This window comes from Epinephelus lanceolatus, chromosome 2 (assembly GCF_041903045.1).
Source record: "Epinephelus lanceolatus isolate andai-2023 chromosome 2, ASM4190304v1, whole genome shotgun sequence".
NCBI classification, from domain to species: domain Eukaryota; kingdom Metazoa; phylum Chordata; class Actinopteri; order Perciformes; family Serranidae; genus Epinephelus; species Epinephelus lanceolatus.
The window spans coordinates 38,049,878-38,067,568 of record NC_135735.1 but is presented as its reverse complement, the minus strand read 5'-3'; the positions used below and the strand labels follow the sequence as shown (position 1 = coordinate 38,067,568).

Sequence of the window (17,691 nt, the reverse complement as noted above, 5' to 3'; positions counted from 1 at the left end):
AGGGGTGGGGTGGGCCTCCCTCTGCTGCCTCAATTGCAGGCCTGTATCGGGCCAGCTGTTGATTCACAGCTCCTTCGCCACCACAACAAACACAGGCCACACAAGGGCCAGCCAGTGTGGGACACTGGCAGGCACTGCTGCCCCCCCCCCCCCCCAAAAAAAAGCCCCAGCGACGATCAATTTCTCCACTGTCGCTACGGAAACAGAGCTGTCTCTATTGGGCTCGGAGTGTCTGACTGCATTCTTCTCTCTCCCTCCTTTTCCTTTCTCTCTTCTTTCTCCATTATCGCTCCTGCTCTTCTCCCTCGCTATCTTCCTCATTTCTGCCTCCCATCCTCCTGCTCTCACCTGCTTCTCTGGAACAAATCCACAGCTGTCTCAGCCTCACTCTGAGCAAGTGCACTGGCCATAAAACAAGCCACTGTTCTCTGGCTGCAGCCATTTGTCTGGCTGCTAATTCAAAGGTAGACAGCAACTTCCTCAGCAGGCTCTCTGTGCCTGTGTTAGTGCTGGCGAACAAAATGTATCTGGTCTCACAGTCCCTTATCACAAAAAACGCGCCATAATATTCAGTTGCTGAAATCAGCCAAAAACCAAATCATTGACCACAATCTATCCTCCAAAGGATGACTGCACTTTTAACAAATCCAGACCACACTGCTCTGAATGACCGATGGGTGTCTGCTCTGGCAGAACAGAAGGTTCCATTCAGCGAGGTGCAGTGCTGTGCAAATGTTAGCTCTGCCAAGACAGAAATTAGTATTGCCCTTCAATGCCACTCTTATCTGCCACAGACGGACCTGTTGGTGGTAATGTAGCATTAGCAGGTTGCAAATATACTCTGAAAAGATGACAAACTTATAAATAACCCCTAAGTTCCTGCACTGAAAAACTCCAGAAAAATGCTTCACTATTTATTTGAATTCAAATTTCAGTAGGCAGTCATCTTTGTTGAAATACAAAGCAAGTTTCACGCTAGTGCTATTACATGTTTGTTCAATTGTTGCCATGGAGAAATCTTTCTTTCTGTGCAGTGGATTAAAACAAACCAATACTGAAAACACTGCTATTGTTGGCTGAAAACCTTAATTTTGGGCCATTGTTTGGGATTTTAAACTTACTCTATCTGCACGACCAAAACCTACAGCAGCTTTTCTCATTGAATGCAACACTGTAAAGATCTGACAGATACCTGTGAGGTGTGCAGTCTGCAAGGACAGTATAGGAGAGGAGCCAGGTTCAGAGCTTCAGTGCCTTATACATGGCATCTGAGGAGAGCTTTTATGGCCTAATGTGCTACATCAATCAGCAATCACAGTTCACAAGAAATGCAATTCAAATGACTGTTTAAACACCCATTTTCCTAAATCACTTATTAGTTGATGCAAGACCTTATCCATATGTTCAATACATTGGAAAAATGCTCAATGCACCTTTGTTTTTCCTAACTCTCAGGTGTGCACTAAGGGCCACAGAACCAAAACCTCTTCCTACACAAAATGCAGTGTTGATAAAGGTAGGCTTGTGTTCTAGAGAGTTAATATTGGGTCAAAGTTGTGTATGTAAAAGTCCCAGTGGTTTATATGTTAACATATGAAACATACTCTTTTGTTTTTTCCCCACCCCCATCTACTTGCAAAGTTTTGGGAAAAAAACAACTCCAATTAATGTTACCTACCAAAGTATTCCTTTTTCATATGCATCTCTAACTCCTTTTCCAGCTCCAAAGTGAGCGCCTCCAGCCGCCTCTCCGCCTGGCTGGGTCCACTCTCCCGGTTAGGGGTCACCTGGTAAGGTAGCTTAAACCTCTGGCTCGAGGAGACTGCTTTGGAGGACATCCCATAACTAAATGATGATGGCGACCCCGCGGTCATCTCCACAGACCCTCCCGTCTGGGCTGACTGCTGCTGGGGCTCTGGCACAGCCGAGAGTCCCTGGAGATGGATGCGATTTGGAATCCCGTTGGAGTCTCCAAACTCCTGCAGCAGCGTATCCTCGTGTAAACTGCTGCCCAGCATCGATGACCTGGGTGAAGGCAGCTGCAGATCCGGGTAGGTGCTCATAGACCCCCTGGAGCTGCGGGAACTTCTGGAGCTGTGACTGGAGATGCTGGACCGGGGACTGACCACGCAGTTTGCGGTGGTCCCCGGTCTCGCGCTCCCGTCCTGGCTGCAGATGCTCGAGCGAGGACTCGCCAGCGGCGCTGCGTGTAAAATCGCCCCCTCCAGATCATGGTTGACCACGGGCCCGTACCGTGAGTCAGAGTAACTGGATCTCGGGCTGGTGGTGAAGGAGTACTGGCTCGCCGTGCTCGACCTGGGGCTAGTGTGCCTCTGGTCGTAGCCCATGCTGATGCCGCTGGTGCGGTTGCTGCTGGGTTTGCTGCAGCAGTCACAGCTGTTGAGGCTGGCCCGGGGGCTGGAGTGTTTACTCGTGTCGCTGGCAGTGCTTGCATAGCTGGATCTGGGACTGAGGACATTGTTGCCCTCACAGTGAACTAAACTAGACCTGGGGCTCGTGTACCTGTCCTGACCCGGTACCACTAAACTAGTGCGCGGGCTGCTGATGCTCGACCTCGGGCTGGCATGCTTGCTCTGCTCCTGAGAGGACAGGGAAGATGCTAAGCTGGACCGGGGGCTAGTGGCGTTATATCTCCCGTCGTGGCTGCTGGTGATGCAGACACTGTTGCACCTGTTGCCGGGCACTGCCACCGGCTTGTTCAGGGGCACGCCATCGAAGGCGGAGCCGGTGCTGTACCTGTGGCCCTGCACCTCCAGAGAGTATCTCCGGTGCCTGTCGGAAGCGCCCGTGTAGCACGGCAAAGCCACTTCGGATTTGGTGCAACAGCCCTTCTCGGTATAAACTGCGTCTCTTTGAGGGGCACAAAAATCCACAGGCACGGTCCGGGTGCAGTTTACAGGGCGCACCGGAGCCGCGTTGTACACTTTATTCCCAGTCGTGAAATTCTCCACTGTGTGATGCTGCTGGTGAAGCACAGAGGTACCATTCATTGGCTTACTTTTATGTTCTGCTACAGCCGGAGCCGAAAAGTCCAAATCAGGGTTAATCACCAAGTCTCTCCTCGCGTTGTACATCCCGTCCTTATACGCATCATACAAGGAAAGGTCCTCCATCAATTTACTGGCCCGGAGTCCCAAATCTTCCTGGTAGTGCTCCATGTTGTGCTCCCGAGGCGAGAAACAAGTTCAGAGTGTGCTCCGCTCCGCGAGCCAAACTAGCGAGCACCGCGGAGCACTAATTGCATTTCACATGGAAATCAAAACAAAACGCCGCGTTACAGCCGTCGCTCATTTACAGAAAACCACCGACGTACTGAGAAACCTCCACCGTGTGCCGCATCGTCTTCTTCTGCTTTGCCCCCTTCGCCGAAAACACAAACTCTTTCTCACAGTTTCAGCCGACAGGGATACGTTTGTCAACTTCAGTTTTTGTTAAGTTGAAAGGTCTTTACAGTCAATGGCGCGCTGCGCGGAGGAATTTCCCCTTGTTGGTTTTTCCTCTAGTTTCGCTTACGGTCACCGTGCAAAAATCAAACTAGGCTGGATAATCGGATACGCCATAAATATCCGTCGTGTATAAGTCTGAGCTCACCGAGCGGAGTTAAACCTGCATAAAACACCGTTTTACACAGGGGACTCGTTTGCGTAAAAGGAATGCGGGGATGAAGACGGGATGCGCTGCGCCTCTCTGGAATGTGGTTAATGCTGCAGAGAAACAATGATTGCGACCAACTCAGCAAGGGGCTGCCGGCTCTGAAAAGAGAATAGTTTAGAGAGAAGGGGACGTCTGCATTCATCCCAGGCAGACTAAAATACCACACAAAGCACGCCTCACCTGGTCCGACTCCTTTTACACCGGGAATAAGCTGCAGTAAGTTGGTACTATGTAGGGCAAAGCTATTTGCAACTCAAGTTTATTCACCTTTTTCCAGACTGATGTTATAAAGATGAAGATAGTCCCAGGTCTTCCTAACTTAGATTTATATGATTCATTTTTAAGATAATAATGTCCAATTACCATAGTTAACTATATGCTCTTGTGGGAATATGAGGGATATTAAGATGATGGCAACAAAGGAGGATTTAAAAAGATACATCCAGTCTCAAAGACATGGTTAAATAAATTAAATGATTGTTCTGAGTTTTTATTAGACTGCACAAAAATATTATATTTCATTTTAAGTGAAATAAACTGAATGCAAAGTGTATGAATCATTTAAAAAAAATTAACAAAAAAGGTTTTCTATATGTTGATCACAAATGGACACCACTCTATATTTTATAACTCCATATTTTGTATATTATGACTGTGTGACTGTGATATATAGATATGCCAACAGGCCAGAGTAGATATACTGTAGTCATTATAGACAAGGCTACCAAATCTTTGTTTATCCAAGGTCTTCAAACATGAACACTGTTTACCTTTGTAAAACACAAACATAACCTTAACATTAAACCTTTAATCCATGTTAAAAAATCAAGCAAACCAAATTTTCCATGTCAGGATTTATTCATGACAGCATTTCATCAGATTACAGTTCCAAAAAAACAGCATTAAAAACACGTCTGTATAAGGTGATTATCAATCTTTGCTCCCAGAGATGTTCTTTCAAAAAGGTAACATGAAAAAAAGAGTTAGTATTTGACTTATAGTTTCTAACAGTGACAACAGCCCCGGGATGTAAAATTAAGACACTGAAGAGCAGAGATATGCTTCTTTTCACATGTGACGGGTGTTACAGTATAAAACAGTGTTTTTGAATGTGAAGCACCTGTCAGTACTGACTGATTTTGTAATAAAATGTGCTGATAGACCTCGTCATTTTGAGACATGTAAACAACCCAGTCTTGATACAGCATTCTGGAAATTGTCAGACTGATATTTTTTGCTTTGGCTGCTCATCAACTGCCAACAAATGGAAGAAAAGAGAGAACCACAGCAACAAAGGCAGAAACAAACAGGATGTCTAGCAGCAATCGACTGAGGAAAGAGCTGTGAGATTTTTTCCCATGGCCTCTGCTTCTGAACCATTGTACAACCTCATCCAGGTTGTGCTCCTGAGGCTCATAGCTGAGCTCTGCCTTAGCTTTTGCCATGCTGAAGTAATGTGTCACGCCAGTCTTATAGACCTCTGTACGTGTCAGCAGCGGCTGGAAGTTGTAGAAGGGCCCGATAAGATGGTGAATCATTTCCGTGAGAAAGGCAACAAAGTAGATGAGAGAGATAGGAAGGCGCAGTTTGGGGAAAGGATAGCCCAAGCCCTCTACCAAAGGTCTGAAGAATTCAAAATTGTTGACAGGCCTGCCATCTGAGATAAAGTAGGCCTGGCCAGCAGAGCGGTGCTGCTTCTCTGAGGTCAGAGCCTTGGCGGCAAGCTCATGTGCTGACACCAGGTTGTCCACATGGACAAACTCCACCAGGCTGCTGGGTTTACCATAAACAAACCTGAAGATCCCATTTTCTATGTAGCCAACTATCCTTGGCAGGTGCCTCTGCTCACCAGGCCCGTAGATTCCTGCTGGACGCAGCGCACAGCTTCTCAGCACCCCTGAGCCGTCCATCAGTGCTGTACCGTTTGCTTGTAGCACAGCCATCTCAGCCAGCGACTTGGTTCTGGAGTAGTGATCGGGGTGAAGATGGAGAGGTAGATAAGGTAGGCTTTCATCCCCGTTCTCTATCACTTGGCCTCCGAACACCACATTGAAGGTGCTGGTGTAAACCAGCCTGGACACTCCGTGCTCAACACAAGCCTTCAGGACATTCTGTGTGCCTTGAACATTCACCGCCTCGATCAGATGCCGGTTCAGCTGCTCCCTGCCAGACATGCCGTAGGAGGCGATGTGGAATACACAGTCCACACCAGCGATGGCCTTCTCAACTTGTGCATATTCACATATATCTCCCTGAACAAATACAATGTCCTCTGGCACTTCTTGCTTTGGAGGGACTGTGTCGAACAGAATGAGCTTTGCTCCTTTGTTATGCAGGGAGCATGCCAGGCTGCAGAGGAAAACAAGATATTAAATGTGAATTAATCTCTGCATGAAACTCACTAGAGGTTCTCAAATTGTAAATCTGATGGCATGTATATCTACTTTTGAATCTCCTGTGGCAGTCACAGAGCCAACTCAACTTACATAACTGGTGCGATAGCGCCACCTTGTTGTGGTATAGCAGTGAGACAGCACAGAGCAACTCTGAAGTCATGACTGAAGGTTTACTGACTGTGAATGTGTGCTTCATATTCTTGATTAACACACAAAGTGAAATTGTTCTTACCGGTAACCAAAATAGCCACATCCTCCAGTTATCAAAAATGTGTCTGTAGGTGTATTTTCCATTGCAGGAGGGTGAATCTGTCAGTTAAAAAAAATACAGTATTAGGCACATTATAAAGAAATAGTAAACACAGATGAAACCTCATAAATGAGAAAAGTCTGCTGACTTGACGTTACCTAACCTGCAGTCTGCAGGCTGGTTCACCGACCTTGCACTTGAGCAATTACACCTTTTATGCAACAAGCTGAATGCACTGACATCATCTACCACACTTACTTTCTCTAAGAGCTCATTCAGACTGCCATGCCTCAAACTATGCTACAGAGTAGTGTTACAGTGCAGTCACATGCACAGACAGTAGTCATGATCAATCCACAGCCTCTACTTGAACTATTTGGATTCCCTGTCGGTACCAACCTCAACATAAGACGGGTAAAACACGAGGGAAGTATCTATCAGACATCCAAAACTCTACTAACTTACAGCACTGGTTAGAGAACACCGTTGTGCACTTCTTTGGTCGGTACTGTGCATGTTTTTGTTACGTAGACTAAGTTACGTAAAAACCTCTCAGTAACTTGGCACAATCCATAAAACAGCCCCGCCATGCAGAGCTCGACCTATGAGCTCGACAGGCTTCGTCAAGTGTGCAAACAGAGAGGGAGAATAACACAGGAAGTAAGGTGACATTCACAGTGATAAAGTGATTAGCAGCTGGTTTCATTAGCAAAATATCCACAAATATCAAAATCATAATCTGTATATGCAGTGATAGAACTGTCACATAAGCGTGTGATTTTGTCCTTTTGTTTTTCAATTCCTATTGTATCAATTATGTCGTCTCGATATTTTCGCCAATGACGCTTTTATTTTGAAAGTTGTAACAGGATGTTGAGATCTTAAATGCAAGCTTGACGCGTTTTGCTGGCAACGGTAACATTTCCGGTATGCCCATCCTGCCTTCAGAATAAAAGCCGAGATTTTTTTTAATGAGATAATGTTGTAAACATTTGCATTCAATTGACGTACTCCCCAAACTTAATTCTTAATGCTAATTAGTTAAAGAAAAATAATGTAAATACAATCATATGCGTCGTTTGTTTAACTGCAAAGACTATATTCCATCAACAGTACCTTTATTTCATTAGGCACTGTACAGCTCATGTGAATGCATACATTACATGTTTAAGCACACTCGCTGAGCTGTACTTTATTTACATGTTATCTGTAAGAAAAGTGACGTTTCAACACAATATTGTAAATAAACTCTGAAGTGTTGCCTCTAGCGGCGATAAGCGAGTCTAACAACTGCAACGAAGGGTCTTACTGCAGTAGCAATTACAAAAACCCACCCTGAGTTTTTCAAAAACGCCTTTCTATATGTGATCAGCGTAGGATCAGTGAATTAAGAGGTACAGTAAAGTATTGAATGAAATGCTGCAAAAGCAGTCTGGGCAAGGCATAGGTTGCAGTTTTATTTTTTAATGTGCGATAAGAGCCTATTCCGGAAACAAATAGTCATTCGACTTGCAGGTCTCAAGATAACAGTTGCACTTCCTTTGAATTGTTTTGCTCAAATACTTGCACGAACAACCAACACATCGAAAGGTAAGTCGGCCCACTGCTTCTACTTATTTAATTACTGCTAGTAACCTATCAATAATGGAAAGCAGTCAGGGAACTGAGACAAATTTTGGTATATTACCAAAATGATGAAGACTACCTTAAGTGATACTACTTTTATAACTTGTTATGCATATCTGCTACACTTATTTAAAGAAAACATGTTGCCAGGTAAAATACTTAGGAAACTTTGGACTTTGAAACATATCGAGTACCCCTCCCTCATTCCCTCCCTCCCTTCCATGATATGTTCATGTAAAATGGGACAGTCGTGTTTGTTTATTTGTTTGATTTTCAAATGGTTAAATTCATTTATTATATCAGTCATTTAGTCATTAAATCATCAATGTAACCTAACTATTCATTAAAAAAAATGGCCTACTTTTCTGCTGTGCTTTCTCTGTCCTTTTGGTGCCTGTTTCCTTGGTGCCATACTGTCAACAATGGGCATGCCTGTGTGTGTGTGTGTGTGTGTGTGTGTGTGTGTGTGTGTGACAATAATTGCTAATTCTGGACCATTGTGACTGACATGGACTCACTGTATCATCTTCAAAAAGTTTTTTAGTAACAAAAATACAATAAATGTCTGTAATATTACAGGGTGGCACACAATAGCATGAGTCATGTTTTTATGACACCTGGTAGCCTAAAACATGCTGGTTTCACTTCAGAAAAATGTCCCATTGTAGCTCATTTTTTGTCCCATTGTACCTGAATGCATTAAGTAAGCTACTAACTCAAAAACCTTTTCAATACAAACTGAAGTATATTGTGAAGACATTTTGAAAGAAAATCAACATGCCACATGGCTTACCTCACAAGTTTAGGAACAACTGATGTTTTTTCTTTCAAGTCTTCGCCCACCCTTGTTACCCCTGACCAATCAAAATGACTGTTTGGGGATTTGCTCCTAATATTTAAAGACCCTAAGCCCAGAGCCTACCTGCTGGCCCACATCACCAGACTTCACCCTGTGCATTTTTGAGATGCATTTATGAACCACTTTAAACTGTAAAACAATAGAGATGACTTTGCCTTGACTTAATTAAGGATTTAATACTTCAACTAATGGCTTTATGTATGTCTTAAGTATGGCTTATTAGAAAGTGACATTAATTCATGTAATGTCATGTTTTACAGGCAAGATGAATTTGGAGGAATACTTGGAAAGAATTGGTTTCCATAGCTCTTTTGATAAGCTGGATCTTGCAACACTGAAGCTGATTCACAAACTGCACGTCATGTCAATTCCTTTTGAGAACCTCAGCATTCACTGTGGTGAGAGGATCACCATGGACCTTGAGGTCATTTTCAACAAGATAGTGAGGAGCAGCCGTGGCGGTTGGTGCTTTGAGAACAACTTCCTGTTTGGCTGGGTGCTGAGAGAAATGGGCTACGACACCACAATGCTGGGCTCCAGAATTTTCTCTAGTACCAGCAATGATTTTTTACCCACTGAAACTCATCTAATCAACAAGATCATCATTGATGGAAAGGCTTATATAGCAGATGTAAGCTTTGGGGTGTCTTCTCAAGTGTGGGAGCCCCTGGAGCTTGTCTCTGCAAAGGACCAACCTCAGGCAGCAGGTGTCTTTCGCCTCATAGACAAGGGGGACATCTGGGTGCTGGAGAAAACTGGTAGAAAGCCAGAGATTCTCAATCCAGACTTTGCAAAATCAAGCCTGGTGGACTGGAAGGTAACAAAGCAGATCTATGGCTTCACCTTGGTGCCTCGTGAGGTTGATCATTTCTTGGAGACAAACCACACACTCCAGACAGATCCTGCTTCACTGTTCATCAGGAAGTCCATCTGCTCTTTGCAGACACCAACAGGATTCAGAGCCCTTCTTGGCTGGACCTACAGTGAGGTCACCTACAAACCTGAGGAAGGTGTTGATGTCTTTGACATGAGGAACATAAGAGATGATGAGATAGAGCAAATTCTGAGGGAAAAATTCAATGTAAAGCTGCAGAACAAGCTGCAGCCTGTTAACCATAAAGCATGGTACACGCTCTGAAATCTTGCACATATTCTTTTTATAATTGTCCTGTAAAGATCTCACAACCTGTGCTGATTTCATGACTAACCAGAGAGAGCAGCTTGATTAAAACAATGATAACAATGTTTTGAATTACATTGTTCCTGCAATGAAAATCATGCAATTGTTGGGACTGAGAAAAGTAACAATGGACAACATGTTTTGAATTTATGTTTTTTGTATATGTCTAAGAGTTAAGTATCTTGAGTAACTGCAAGGAGCAGACATGCTGTTCTTAAGTAAATGATTACTGACAAAAGAAAATCATTCAATCCAAGAAAATCAACATTGAAACACTGTTGTTTGCCATTATTATATGCATTTATTACTTCGTTATTTCAGTGTCATCTGCTAAACTTCCAATAATGTGTTATGAAGTTATAGGCTGTGATAATGTAACCTGTTATTCCAGTGTTCCAGACTTAGTCTCATCTATGTATGTCTAGATGTCAACAAAACTTGGTGCACAAACAGTTCCTTGGTTGGTGCCCATTGCTCCGAGGCTGTTGAACACCTGACTATTAAATGCCATCCACATTACCTGCTACATGAGTTTACAGCTCTGTTTGTAGTCGCTGTTTACATCTTCCCAAGTGCTAATGCTAATGTTGGGAGGATCATCACAATCGCATTGGCTCACTTGAAAACAAGCACCCAGACACTCTCCATGTGATTGCAGGTGACATTAACCATGTTCATCTGCAGGATACACTTCCAAAGTTCAAGCAGCACATCACCATTGCCACTTGAGGAGAGAACATACTTGATAGAGTTTACACAAACAGACGGGGGGACATATACAGAGCCACCCTCTGCTCATCTCCGATCACATCTCCATCATGCTGTTCCCTGCTTACTACATGGACCTGGACTGCAATATGCGTCATCTGTCACTGGCTACATTAGCAAGTATGTTGATCATGTTACCACCACCAGAACTATCACCATCTATCATAACCAGATACCCTGGCTTAATGCCCTCAACTCCTGTGATCCTTACTTTGAGGTATCTAACACCATCCCCTCCTCGAGGCTCAACCTACCACCAGTTGAGCTGCCCCTCAGCGTGACAGCAGCAGATGTGAGATAGTCCCTGCAGAACGTCAACCCCCGCAAAACTGCAGGCCCGGAGAAGATCCCATGCAGGGGGATCAAGGACTGTGCACACCAGTTCTCAGAGGTACTGAAGGACATATGTAACACCTCACTGTCCCAGGCACTGTTCCAATATACCTTAAGACTACCACCAACATCTTGCTCCCTAAATGTCCCGCAGTGTCATACCTTAATGATCACCACCCAGCTGCACTCACCCCAATAATCATGACATGCTTTAAGGGGCTGGTAATGACACGCATTAAAAAGACAGTTGATGTGACAGTAGACCCCCACCAATACGCTTACAGGAAGAACTGCACCATTGCTGACGCCATCTAATGTGTGGTTCATCAGGCTGTCAGAATCCACAGCATCGCATCCTACAGTATCATCCTCAACACTGTTTCCCCACAAGGATGCATCCTGAGCCCTCTACTGTACTCACTGCTTACCTACGGCTGCACTGCTCTTTATTAAAGCAACCTCATTGGGAAGTTTGCTGACGACACAGCAGTGGTGGGACTCATCTCAAACACCAATGGCTCAGTGCATACGCAGGAAGTGGATGAACTGGTAACAGGGTGTAAAGCTGACAACTTTATCATCAATATTTGTTAAACCAAAGAGATGATTGTGGACTTCTGCAAGGCTGGTGTAACTCTTGTATGCTTCACTCCTCAGTAGATGCTTTTTATAAAGTTTGGGGCCCTTACTAAGCATACATTGGGCCTAAGCTGTCGTCTTCTGTATTTCAGGGGTTTCCTAAATCAGCTTAGCTGGTCTATACGTTTCCTCTAACCTTACTATTTGTCTTTATAACCTATTTATTTGTTTGATGCTCCCGCTATGTTGTTATAGGGGTGGTGAGGGTTGGAATAAATATGATGCCTCCTGTTTTTTTTTTTTTTTTTAAGCTACTTATGTTATTTGTCATGTCAAGTCTGAGCGGTTATGTCCTGTGTTTTATATGAAAAATGAAATAAACATATTCTTGAAATTAAAAAAAGACTGAACGCAGTCAGTCAGGACATTGGAAACTGGTACCTCCATTATTGGTGGCGAACATAGAGGAGCTACCAGAATGAGCTGACTGGGTTTACCACGCAACTGCCTGGTGGCCCCAGACCCCCAGGAGCCTTAAAACCCCCAAATTTACTATTTGGCCACAACCAAGAGTTATTTTCATTACCTGTACTTTTGATAATTGTTTTCTTTTTACAGTCAATGGATAAAATGTCAGAAAATACAGAAAAATTCCCATCATTATTTCAGGCCCAAGTGAACATATTGAAATTGCATGTTTTTCCCTCTGTCCAACAGTCAAAAACCCAAAATATGTTTAATATCATAGAAAAGCAGGGCAAACTAACAAATATCCACATTGTAGAAGCTTATACCAGTGAATTTCTGACATACTGGTTAAAGAAAATATCTAAACCAACTGATCTATAACACCCTGCTCGGGGGTTAATCTGGCCATGCTGTCAGAGATCACAACTCTGGTAATGGCCACTAGTAAAATGGTGCCTTATCTGCTCCTAAGGTGTAGAAACTCCACCAACACTTGTAGTATTTAAAACAACTTTATTGTAAGACCAATATGCTTCAGCTTGTGGCATTCATCAGGTTCACTTGCCTAATCTGCGTCAGACATGCTTCAGGGGAATAAAGTGCATTTAAACTCTGATAGCATCAGTACAAAGTCATAATACAAGATGTCTGTTCCCTGTGTACTCTTCATATAGTGAAGTAACAGTGGATCCGTATGTTAGTCATATATTGACACTTTAGGCTAATGCACATCAAACACACAGGTTTTACTGGGTAAACAATGATCTATGTTCTCCAGAAAAAAACAAACAGAAGTTGCCTTTCCTTTCGTCTTCAGAAGACTTCAACTGCTCGCACAATCAGCCGACATGAAAGGTATGCTGCACATCTTCCTTTTGCACAATTTCAGTCTCAAACTGTATATATGTAGAATTTGATATTTCAGACATCTGATTATGACATTTTAAAGTAATTTAAAACAAGCATACAATTGTACTTGATTGATATGCACTGAATGAGCCAAAACACCAGCTTTGTCTATGCCAGACTTGATCAAGAGAAATTTTAAGTTCCTAATTATCTGAGCTCTATGGTCGGCTCACAATCTGCAGCGATAGTTTTTGGTGTCTGGTCTACTTTTAGCAAATCTGACAAGAAAACTCAAGATAATCTATTATGAATGACATCATGAATAATAGGCTGGTGAGCAAAAAGTTAATGTCAGTCCCTGATTGTTAACTTTGAGACAGTTGAAATGACTTTGCAACTGTGAGTGCAACTCTAACTGGTAAACTGGTCCTATAACTGTATTGTCCTGTATTTTACAGGCAAAATTAATCTGGAGGAATACTTGGAAAGAATTGGTTTCCATAGCTCTTTTGATAAGCCAGATCTTGCAACACTGAAGCTGATTCACAAACTGCACGTCATGTCAATTCCTTTTGAGAACCTCAGCATTCACTGTGGTGAGAGGATCACCATGGACCTTGAGGTCATTTTCAACAAGATAGTGAGGAGCAGCCGTGGCGGTTGGTGCTTTGAGAACAACTTCCTTTTTGGCTGGGTACTGAAGGAAATGGGCTACGACACTATGACGCTGAGCTCCACCGTTTTCAACAATGTCCTTAATTCTTTTGACCCCACTGAAACTCATCTCATCAACAAGGTCATCATTGATGGAAAAGCTTATATAGCAGATGTAAGCTTTGGGATGACTTCCCAGATGTGGGAGCCCCTGGAGCTTGTCTCTGCAAAGGACCAACCTCAGGCAGCAGGTGTCTTTCGCCTCATAGACAAGGGGGACATCTGGGTGCTGGAGAAAACTGGTAGAAAGCCAGAGATTCTCAATCCAGACTTTGCAAAATCAAGCCTGGTGGACTGGCTGGTAACAAAGCCGATCTACTACTTCACCTTGGTGCCTCGTGAGGTTGATCATTTCTTGGAGACAAACCACACACTCCAGACAGATCCTGCTTCACTGTTCATCAGGAAGTCCATCTGCTCTTTGCAGACACCAACAGGATTCAGAGCCCTTCTTGGCTGGACCTACAGTGAGGTCACCTACAAACCTGAGGAAGGTGTTGATGTCTTTGACATGAGGAACATAAGAGATGATGAGATAGAGCAAATTCTGAGGGAAAAATTCAATGTAAAGCTGCAGAACAAACTGCAGCCTGCAAACAACAAAGCATGCTTAACACTCTAAATTCTGTTTATCAAATTGTCCTGAAAAGATCTCATAACCTGTGTTGATGACCAACCAGAGAGCAGCATCCTGAAAAAAAATAAAACCTCACAGGTAGTTTTCATCTTTGAATGTGGCCACATACTGCCAAACCCCCACTTGGTTCATTTAGCTCTAACAGTTTTTCCTTTGCCATCTTAAGAGGCCCTCTCCCTTAAAGCACAAAAATAAGTTCAAACAGGCTGAACGCAGTTGATTCATTGACAGAATCCCAGATGGCAAATAACAAGAACTGCAACGCTACATCCCAGTCTCCTCACAATGTGGGCTTTAATCACTAACTTGAGGGTCTGATGGTACTGTGCAGCACTTAATGGCATCTTGAAACAGAGTATGGTATGCAAAGGACATAATCTCTTTGGTCCCTAGTTTATGCATAATTTTGTAAAACAATCCAGATGTTAAATTAGATCCAGGGTCAAACTGAACCTGAGGCAATTCTAGAAAAGAGCTGGATCAGAGCAGCTGCCATCATCTTAGCATTCATATTCCTGAAGGGTACAGCTTCAGGGAGTCTACTGTAGTGGCTATGTGAATGATAAATTACAAATAATCAATTTGTTAAAGGCAATGCCAGATATCCCAGCTGACACTGGGTGAGAGGCAGGGTACACCTTGGACAGATCACCAAACTGTCAAAGGGCTGAAACACATAGCCAGACAACCACTCACGCTAACACCTGTGGGCAGTTTAATGTCACCTTTGGACTGTAGGAGGAAACCATAAAACCTGCAGAAAACCCATGCTGACACAGGGAATATAATGTGAAGAACAGGTGTACTCAAACAGAAGGGCCCCAGTAAAGCGACAGGATTGAACCCCAGTGCTAACCACTGGACCACCACGCCACCTGTATATTTTAACTCTTCACATGGCTTCCAAAAGAGCAAACACAAAACGACAAACAAAACAAACAAGAAAAGCAAATATTTGGTACTGTACCTTGTTTGAGGCAAAGGCTGAACACAGTCACTTAGGAGAACGGATACAGGTTCCTTCATCATTGGTGGTGAACATAGAGGAGCTTTTGGAAATATCTTACTGGGCTTACCAATCAACCAACAGGCAAAATTTGTGCCTTGAAAACAACTTCCTGTTTGGCTGGGTGCTGAGAGAAATGGGCCGAGACACCACGATGTTGGGTTCCAGAGTTTTCATTAGTACAAGCAATGATATCATGCAAATCATGGTACACACCATGAATTCCGATACATATTCTGTTTTTAAATTGACCTTGAATATGTGTTAAAAGCCCAGGTAGAGCAGCTCATTAAATAATCATCTATTTCAAAAACGAATGGTGCTTGGAGTTTTTTTGTACAATGTCGATGATGTTGTTGTTTTACTCTTTAATGACTGAAAGAAGTTAAAAAATAAACCATACTTGTGTAATGCCATGTCATTCATTGCCATGTTTGCAGATCCAGAGTTGGAAAGTAATTGAATACATTTAAATTTAGTAGTCAAGTATGTCTCAGCAAAATATAAGCCAAATTGTAGTTTGTAGAAAAGTAAGGAAACTTGTTTTGAAATTAAACATCATGTGCAGATAAGACCAAGAAAAATTTAATCTAGATCAATTGCCAGGTGAAAATGTGAAGGAAAAAGGGGATCAGCTCTTCATGAAGACTGTTGCATCTACATATCACAAAGCTTGTGTTATAGAATTTTAATGGATCCTTGCCCATCATTTTCCAAATACAATGTATTCATGTGGTTCAACCTAAGTAAATAAAAGTATAAAGTCCTAATGAATGACAATATCCACATTAATAATTCAGCCAAATGTCAAACATACTGAACTGTCAAGTGCATTTAAAACCACATCAATTAACAAACATGTTTTCACAGGTGGATTATGAGAGAATGGGCACCTACTGACATACAGAAAGGCCCCACCACTTGTTGTTCTCCTTTACTGTAGTTATTTTGTGGCTCTTCACACTTCCTTTGTATCTCTTTGTAGTCTTTTTGTGTCTCATTGTGGTCATTTTGATTCTCTTTTGATTCCCTAGTTTGTACTTGTAAATTTAAGTGTCTTTTTGCATGTAAGGCAAGGAGGGCCCCCTGATACTTTGGGCCCCTGGGCCTGTGGGCAGTAGGCCCGTTCAGTAGTCCATCTGTGTATGTTGTATTTGAACTGCATAATTATGCTTGCATTTTATTGTTTAAGTCATAATATTTAATCATAACCTCATTATATGTTATTTAGATTGCTATTAAGTTTTTTATATTCTGTGTTTCTGTGTTTACTTGGACAAGAAAAGGGTTTTCTATGGAGAAGAGTGTTAATTTGGGTAACTAGCATCTTGGAAACAGCAGATGTTTTTTTTTTTATCATGGAAAATGGTCTGGACAGAGATCATGTTTTCATTCATTTCGATTTTCATTTTCAAACCAGTTCAAGACAAATTTACTGATAAAGAGCCAAATCAAAAAAAAAAAAAAAAAAGTTGGTCTAGTTGGACATTTGACCAAGTTTTTGCAAGGATTTGCAGGTGGAGGCTGCAGCTCCATCCTGCTGGCAGAGGCTTAGTTTGAGGTTTGGTCAAGCTGTCTGCCTGAATCTGCAGGTGGAGGTGGGGGGACTGCAGGTTAATGGCAGAGGCTGTAGATGGAGGAGCAGAGCTGTCTGCCACAATCTGCCAGTGTGGACATACCTGTTAGAGGAAGAAGAAGATGATGTAAACTGAATGTAACAGAGAGGTGGCTTTAATTTATCAGCCCAGGTATGCTATTATTACACAGCTATGATTGTCTATCTTACCTGAAAGGTTATATTTATGAGTGCATCTCTGCTCTTTGGTCCCTGGTGCATCTCTGGTCCCTGGTCAGCTGAGGTCTTCACATGGCAAGGGGACAAAATTCAGCAGAGGCTGCAGATGGAGGCTTGGCTCAGCTTTCTGCCAGAATATGCAGGCGGAGGCCGCAGCTGCATGTTGTTGGCCAAGGCTTAGTTGTAGGTTTTGGCAAGCTGTCTGTCAGAATCTGCAGTTGGAGGCGGCGGCTGCAGGATCGTGACAGTGGCTGTAGATGCAGGCTGCAGAGGCTGTAGATGGAAGAACTGAGCTTTCTGCCATAATCTGCAGGTGGGGCGGTGGCTGCAGGTTGATGGCGGAGGCTTTAGTTGTATGTTTGACCAAGCTTTTGCCATAATTGGCAGGTGGAGGCTGCAGCTGCATTCTGCTGGCAGAGGCTTAATTTGGATGTATGGCTAAGTTGTCTGTCAGAATCTGCAGGTGGAGGTGGCAGTGCTACAGGTTCCTGACATAGGCTGAAGATGGAGGAGTTGAGCTGTCTGCCACAATCTGCCAGTGTGGAAATACTTGTTA

At 43.1% G+C, this 17,691-nt stretch overlaps 4 protein-coding genes across 7 annotated transcripts in view; 2 read left to right on the top strand and 2 right to left on the bottom strand.

Moving 5' to 3' along the window:
- The window catches only part of wtip (WT1 interacting protein), a 33,505-nt gene extending 29,787 nt beyond the window's left edge, over positions 1 to 3,718 (bottom strand). Inside the window, exon 1 of the mRNA XM_033628730.2 lies at positions 1,679 to 3,718. Within this exon, the coding sequence (XP_033484621.1) occupies positions 1,679 to 3,179 (1,501 nt within the window). The 5' untranslated portion in view covers positions 3,180 to 3,718. The remainder of the gene's footprint in view (positions 1 to 1,678) is intronic.
- A 796-nt stretch (positions 3,719 to 4,514) lies between these two features.
- On the bottom strand, positions 4,515 to 8,361 carry sdr42e1 (short chain dehydrogenase/reductase family 42E, member 1). 4 transcript variants are annotated; one of them, XM_078161405.1, is made up of 3 exons: positions 8,309 to 8,361; positions 6,304 to 6,380; positions 4,515 to 6,024 (listed from the first exon to the last, which is right to left on the bottom strand). In XM_078161405.1, the coding sequence occupies exons 1-3, from the start codon at positions 8,357 to 8,359 to the stop codon at positions 4,926 to 4,928; spliced, it is 1,227 nt and encodes a 408-aa protein (XP_078017531.1). In that variant the 5' UTR covers positions 8,360 to 8,361; the 3' UTR covers positions 4,515 to 4,925. The 4 variants fall into 4 exon arrangements, with proteins under 4 accessions (XP_078017531.1, XP_033473901.1, XP_033473894.1 ...); XM_033618010.2 differs by lacking the exon at positions 8,309 to 8,361 and adding an exon at positions 6,721 to 6,967; XM_033618003.2 differs by lacking the exon at positions 8,309 to 8,361 and adding an exon at positions 6,787 to 6,965.
- On the top strand, positions 7,604 to 12,044 carry LOC117251663 (arylamine N-acetyltransferase, pineal gland isozyme NAT-10-like). Its single transcript, XM_033618160.2, has 2 exons — positions 7,604 to 7,911; positions 9,067 to 12,044. The coding sequence occupies exons 1-2, from the start codon at positions 7,788 to 7,790 to the stop codon at positions 9,942 to 9,944; spliced, it is 1,002 nt and encodes a 333-aa protein (XP_033474051.2). The 5' UTR covers positions 7,604 to 7,787; the 3' UTR covers positions 9,945 to 12,044.
- A 912-nt stretch (positions 12,045 to 12,956) lies between these two features.
- Positions 12,957 to 16,114, top strand: LOC117252379 (arylamine N-acetyltransferase, pineal gland isozyme NAT-10-like). The gene is made up of 2 exons (XM_033619208.2): positions 12,957 to 12,989; positions 13,442 to 16,114. The coding sequence occupies exons 1-2, from the start codon at positions 12,983 to 12,985 to the stop codon at positions 14,317 to 14,319; spliced, it is 885 nt and encodes a 294-aa protein (XP_033475099.1). The 5' UTR covers positions 12,957 to 12,982; the 3' UTR covers positions 14,320 to 16,114.
- The last annotated feature ends 1,577 nt before the right edge of the window (positions 16,115 to 17,691 follow it).